Genomic DNA, 7486 nt, shown 5'->3' with positions numbered 1-7486 from the left:
CTCTACTTATATTAAACGAAATTTAAGAAAATAAAACATATGTATGAATTCTCGTAACAAAGGATATCATCATCCTCTATTTGTATTAAACGAAATTTAGAAAAAAAATATATATATAAGTGAATATGATGTTAATATAGGAAATGAGATAAAATGTTCATGTATCTAAATACAATGACTTATCAACTAGATACATGAGTGAGAGTATCTCCACGTACAAAATTTGAAAGTCAAAATCATTAGTTTAATAAAAGGTGGTAAGTTTATTAAATTGATTTATCTTGTTTTCACATTACTTGTTTCTATGGATATTATTGAACATCATTTTCAGTAACGAAGAATGTGAAGACGTAACTTTATTAATAAAAAATGTAAAGAGGTAACTTTGTAACAAATAGAAAATGATTTTCTTGTCAATTACTTTGACACTTCATATTGAATAAGATTTAATTAAAGATATAAATTAGATTATATAATTTCTTAAAGTTCAATTTATTTGAACATTCTAATATATCGTCTCCTTTATATATATATATATATATATATATATATATATATATATATTACATTAAATTCAAACTCATCTCAATTATAATCCTAGATCCGTTTGTGGAACTTCTAGATAAGAAAAAGATAGTAGCAGGTCAAATCCTAGTTGGGTTGGGTACTTGATCAACTCGTACATGGCAATGTGTATGACACAAGACATCTTGATCTTATGTGATGCAAATTGTTTGTGGACCATTGATACAAGGGTTTAAACGACTATGAGAGTATCATGATTTGGTGGTGTTTCCAAACATCCCATTGCCACTATTCTAGTGTTGGAATTTTATTGTTAATCTCCTTAACTTTGTATGTTTGACATGTTTTTTTTTGTTGATGAGTTATCGTATTCCTCTTAAAATAGTTTAGAATTCCTATTATGGATGTGTTTCTTCCCTTGTAACAATAATTTGATTAGATAGCACTTTTTGGACATAAAGAAGCTTATAATTCATGAAGAAATAATTAACACAAAATTAAGGCTTAAACATTAGTGATAATTTCCAACTATATCCAAATTAAATTGAGAGATGTTTCTATCTATATAGTAGAGGTAGAACATGGGTAAATCTAAGGGGTTGTTTGAGTTTGGGTTGAAATCTTCATGATATTATTTGAATAATTAGAAAATACAAAACAATAAAAATAATTTTCAAATGAGCATATGTTCATTAAAAGGAAGGTTCAAATGATATTAGAAGTCCATTATCACATCATTACAATTGAAACTATTTTAATCATCTCAAATAAGCTTTTAGTGTTAATGATGACCCTAACTAAAAGTAGATATTGAAATTTATATTGTTTTCTTTATATACAAACATTTAATATATATATATATTGAGGTGAAAATCTAGAAATTACTCAAAGTAGTTCAGTGATATGATTCGATTGCGAAGCGCTTTGAACGGATGCATGGTTATGGGATGTCGTGCTAGTTCTCCTTTAATTTTTTTTTTTTAAATATATAATTTGGTTGGCAATGGCTCCCCTTGCCCTTAAGGGCCACCATGGGACACATTGGCCCAACAAGACTTCATCCAGCACCTAATGGAAGGTGTGAGCACAAAAAAAAACAGGTTCCAAAGGATCTTTGGATGGAGGTTGACAAAGATATGGTTCTCTGTCTTTATTTCTTTATGTCAATTCATGCCTTATTTTTCCTCATTTTAACTTCTTTTTCCAACTTTACTCCTTTTAAATATTTTCAAACCACTCAAACAAGGTGCCAAGCATATCTCAATCTCTTAATCCCAAATTGATTTTTATCCTAGTTTATTTTCGAGAATAACTAGCATGATCATCTTTATTTGAGAATCGACTTTACCATTTCAACTGTTTCGGTGAGTTCTGTTATTTAATAACAAGACTTACTATAGACATTATTTAAATTCGTAATAATAACAATGATATATTAATACAAATTTTGACATTTAAAAAATATAATTCTTTAAGTGTTTGGTAATTGCACTTACTAATTAATATCAGTAATAATAAAATATCAAATAAATTAGGGCTCCGAGAGAACTATTAGTTGTTGCGGTTTTGTTCTATTAGAAAATGGGTGAAGTGAATTTGATAGTTATAACAAATTGTTGTATCAATCTTACCAAAAATTAAAACTCGATAAAGATTAAGAAAAATAGAATATTGTTCATTTTTCCGTGTTTCAAATTTGATATAACATATATGTTGTATTCTTAACAATTTTAGTATTGTATTAAAGTAGATATATTCTAAGGGTGTAAATGATAAAAGAAGAATAGTGAAAGTAAAAAAAAAAAAGCAAAATTTGATTGAAGACAAATATCACCTATGATCTAATAAAGATATATACTCTAAGTAGTGGGTGGTACCCAAATGAGTAGGAAATAATTGCTTTTAAGACCCTCAAGTGGGTTTTGGTTTGTTAAGAGAAGAAAAAAGGTGTCAACTTGCACCAAATGAAGGGATGTATTTCTACAAAAATAGAAGATGCCAATAGAGCATCTCAAAATCACATTAATTCATTAATAACTATAAATAAATACCCATAAACTATTTTTTTTTCTTTCTTATAATCTTATTTGAAAGAAAAGAATTTTAAAAAGTCACTATTTGACTTCTATTATTATTATTTTATAACTTTGTATATTAATGGTCATTGGCATCTTTAATAGTGGAAAAGAATATTTGATGAAAGGCGTAAAGAATATGATCGATTTTTGCACATTAACAAGTTGTATACCTCAACAACTTCAAATAGTTTGATTGTAAAAATTTTGTTATAAAAAAAGAAATAATCGAAAGCTATATTAATCGACCGAAAAGACCGTATACTATTGAATTTGTGTTTGGCGAGACAAGGAAATATATCGTTAGGTAAATAATTGAGATTCGCCGCCTAGAGACTAGTATAGTTTGTGTTCTTAATACAATCCCTAAAAGAAAATGACAGAATATATTCATCAATTTAGTGGGCCTCTCTTTAAAGCTTAGGGGGCTCCTCATATTCTATTTTCTCCAAAGTTCTACCCCTTATGTCTAGCAATAGAATATGCCATCAATTCATGCTAAAAGAATTCTCATTTATTACCTAATAAAGTTAGTATGAATGGCTATCTCATCTCTCATATAAATAGCCCTAAATTCTCATCAATTATTGAAATGGCTTTATTACTTTTTATTTATTTATATTGTTATTAAAGTTACATTTTATTTCTTTATTTCTTTGAATATTAGAGAGCTAGTTCGACTTGGAATTGTAGACTTTGAGACCCTTAAATATCTTAGATTGAATTGAAATTTCAATCATATGTTTCAATTAAAAGATATCTAACAATAATCCATTGTTCATAATTCAATATCACTTATTCCTTTTAAAATAAATTTATATATTGTGATTTTCACATCTTAAAAAGAAAAATGAATGTGAATTAATTAATGAAATTTAAAATCTTAAAATGATTAAATTTTAGTACAAGTCTCTTGCTAGTAAGGATCAATAAATCATAAATATTGTCTCTCTTTTACCATACAACTTTTCCTAATAGCCCTTTAAATGACTGTTTTAATGTTAAAGGAAAAGGTAATGAAAAATCAAATCCAATACAAATTAAAGATAATTGAAAACTGTACCCAAAAAACAAAGTTATTAATTGTTTATTTTTTGAATTAAGAAAAGTTATCCCACTAATATTAGTTTAATTGAAAAGTTTAGAATATGTTAGGCTGGTATTCACATTTTAATTTGCAAAGTTTTAAAATTCTTTAAAAAAAAAGTAGTGTGGCTGCTGGGATTCGAGCCCAGGTCTCCACGGCCACAACGTGGAATTCTTACCACTAAACTACAGCCACTTTTGTGTCAAATTTGACTAATAAATTAAAATCTTTTATAAATAAAATCAATATATAGAGGAAAAAAAACATTATTGTCTTATGTCATTATGTATCAACATTTGTATTTATTTTTTTGGGTTCTATTAATTATAATCAACAAATATCTAGTTGAACTTTGAAAGTTTGGTCATGTTTTTTAGTCTCTCACTATAGTCACAAAGAACTTGGAAGAAGGTTGTGATATCAAAATATTTCTTAGTAGACTTTTGTTAAACCATTCACATTGGAAGAAGGTTGTGATAGAATGAAACATTGAACTTTTTTGAACTTGAATGATTAAGAGCTATTCAAAATTTGTTTTCCAGCTTGAACCTGGATTATTGAGATATTGAAGAGTTATTTTTAATTGTTTTTGAGGTTGAAGTTGGATGTTTGAGATATTGAAGAATTATTCCGAGTTTTCAGTAAATAATTTAATAAAGTAGTTCAAGTGAAAATAGTTTCACATCACAAAACAAATGTTTCAAATTAACTAAGAAGAGTCGTGCTAGAGGTGGGTCGATACGATATACCTTAATTTTTTATTCATACTTTATATTTACCAAAAGTTTCGGTATAAAAAATTCATAGATTTACTTTACCTTACATAATTACTACATAAACGTTAAAAAAAATAAAATTAAAGATATTTATTGTAAAATATATTTTTTTTAAATTCAAACAATCTTAGAGAAAAGTAAATGTTAAAAATTAAATTAAGTTACAAAAATTGGAATTAACATGAATAAGCATAAGTATAAGACTAAAGTGAATGTGAGAAAATATTTTCTATTTCAGATGAACTTGGTAACATATTATATTTTATTAAGTCGATTTAAAAAAAATAAATCAATCACGATAAGATAAAATTAGTTTTATATATTGTAAAATAGAAAGTGATTACATATTCTATAATAATATTATAGTATAATTATATTTTAATTTGATTTAAAAAAATAATATTTATTTTCTTATGAGTATTATATATATATATATATATATATATATATATATATATATATATAATCTATAAATATTATTTTGGTATTTTGGTATATCGGTATATCTCGATATATCAAAATTTTGAAAATCCGATACACTTACCGTGTATCTTTAATTTTGGTATAGTATCATGCCTTACGTTTTTTTTGGTATATCAAAAAAATTGATATTTTCGATAGATTGTGATACGGTATTTTGATATATCTATAATATTAGTAATTTTCTCCCTCCTTAGTACTATCAAAGAATAAACTCTAATTTAAAAAAAAAAAAATTAAATTTTTAGGTAAATTTTGTACGTCATTCTAACCTAACATGTCAAAGAGTTTATAATTTTGTAATATCAATGAATGTGAATGATGGAGATACCGAAAAATTATTCTAAGTTTTTAATAATAATCTAATAGAAAACTTCAGTGATTTTCATAGAAGAATAAATTCTAATTTACACAAAAATATTAAGTAAGTTTTTGATATCATTCTAAGATAACATAGAATTTATAGTTTTGTGATGGCAATGAATTGTTCTTTTATACATGTATAACTCACAAAAAAAACAATGTAAACTGCAATTGTATAATATGAAATTTCATTTATTTCAAAACAAATAACAACTATTGAAAAACAAATAACATAGAAGAGAATTAAAACTAGAAAAACAATAATCTCTTGAAATTCATACTTCAAACTGGATTCAAGAGAAACAATCAAGTTCTTGATGATTCTCTCAATCTCCAACTCTTAAGACTCCATTCAATACAGCAAATAAATAGTTAAAAGAAACAACTTGCAAAACCTTACTGGTTTGCTTTATTGAAAACGAAAACAGAAACAATGAAATCAAACCTAAAGATTAACTCCTCTTCTTCATCTTCTTCTTTTTTATTTCTCCTTCAACCAACATTTCAGAACAGACTTAGGAGATTCAGATCCAGTAGATTTAGCAAATTTATGGTAAACAATACCAAGCTCGTTATTATTGCTCTTCTCTTCAATGCTATAACCTTTAATATCCATAGAACAAGTCTTCTCCAGCATTTCCTCACCAACATCAGCATGAACTGATACAGAGAACTCCTTCGGCCCGAAACAAGACAAAACCCTCTCAATCACACTCTCCATACTCACAACTTTCGGGTCATACCCGACCATTTCAAAGCTCGCATAACTAAAACCATCTTCTGGAGTAACATGAATAGTCGAGATTGCATCTCCTTCAATAGAGTTCATCGAATACCCACAAGGGTCAAAGTCAAAATCGCATATTTCAGAATTGGGAAGGATGTTTCTTATTCCAGAGTTTTTAGTCATGACATCAGCAGAACCAGATTGGTTTTTATAGAACACAGATGCTTTCTCTTTATCCAAACCGGTCATGCACATCTCCATTGTGTAGATTGGGTTGGTTAAGGCGGGTAAAGCTGATGAGGCTGAGTACACATGCCATTTCTGTGGCTTATCAGAGTCTCCCATTATGTAAGCATTGCTACCAAAACCAAGTTTTCCAAAGTAGCTATTGAGAACATCAATTTCTTCAGAGAAGTTACGATGTGGGTAGACCTGAGCAGAAGGGAAAATGAAACTTCCACGAGTGTATCTCACAGATTCAACTTTAAGCGAAATGGAATTAGCCAAATTCAAGATGGGTGGGATCGATAAAAGCAGTTTAGTAGTTCCACATGTTTTTATCACTAGTTTGTATGCAAAGATGAAAAGGCTTGATTCAGACAGCACATAGGAATCAACATGGGCATTTGATAAGGAAGAAACAATAGTACATTCAGCTGGACCAAGAATTTCATCCAACTGTGATCGAGTTAGAGACCTAAGACCTTGCCCATTAGGATCAGCGTAGAAACTTGGGACAGCAAATGAAATTTCAAGTCTTTTTTCGTAACCCTCGAATCCAATTGCAGAGATTGCCATTTCAAACAAAGAGGTAGAAGAAGAAGAAGGAAAGGAGTAAATCTATCAACTAAGAAAGCAATAATGACTAGGAAACACCACGGGTGAGGTTCGTGGTTTATGACAATGGGAATTCAAGGAATATTAGGATGGCTTGCGAGCGCACTGCAGAATTATCAAAGAAAAACACATATATCAATATAGAAACTCATTCAAAATTGATCAAGTTATAAAGAAACTCACGTTGGAGTAAGCAGCAGATCTGAATTTCTTGATTCCACCGTTGGGTCGAACGTCTTCAATGCTATATCCAAGAGGAGCTTCGTAGAATAACGATTTACTACTACTACTACTAGACTTCGATTTACCACCTTTAGATTCCATTAGAACATTCAGCCTATCTGAAAACAAGAAAAAGAAACCAGATTGGATGATGATGAAGATATTAAAACCCATTCTAAACAAAGATAAACTCAAATCAAAAAACATGGAAAAGGGTATTAATCAAATGCATTCATTCATATCATCAACAATGAAGAACAAAACATAACTTTTACGAATCAAAATACAGAGAAAGGGATATGAACTTACTGGGTTATTAAGATGTATTCGATTGATCAGAAGATTTGGAAAAATACCCACGAAAGATGATGAATTTCAGAGATATGAGAATGGT

At 28.4% G+C, this 7486-nt stretch overlaps 1 protein-coding gene and 1 non-coding gene across 2 annotated transcripts; both read right to left on the bottom strand.

Annotated features, from left to right (window-relative positions):
* Nucleotides 1–3810: 3810 nt before the first annotated feature.
* Nucleotides 3811–3882, bottom strand: TRNAH-GUG. The gene has a single exon. It is a non-coding gene; the product is annotated as a tRNA-His (tRNA).
* A 1665-nt stretch (nt 3883–5547) lies between these two features.
* Nucleotides 5548–6968, bottom strand: LOC124917250 (S-adenosylmethionine decarboxylase proenzyme-like). Its single transcript, XM_047457720.1, has one exon. It carries the CDS (start codon nt 6829–6831, stop codon nt 5788–5790), a length of 1044 nt encoding a protein of 347 aa, XP_047313676.1. The 5' UTR covers nt 6832–6968; the 3' UTR covers nt 5548–5787.
* Between the last annotated feature and the right edge of the window lie 518 nt (nt 6969–7486).

The sequence above is a fragment of the Impatiens glandulifera genome, unplaced genomic scaffold, assembly GCF_907164915.1.
Source record: "Impatiens glandulifera unplaced genomic scaffold, dImpGla2.1, whole genome shotgun sequence".
NCBI lineage: Eukaryota > Viridiplantae > Streptophyta > Magnoliopsida > Ericales > Balsaminaceae > Impatiens > Impatiens glandulifera.
This window is presented reverse-complemented; position numbering and strand designations above follow the sequence as displayed.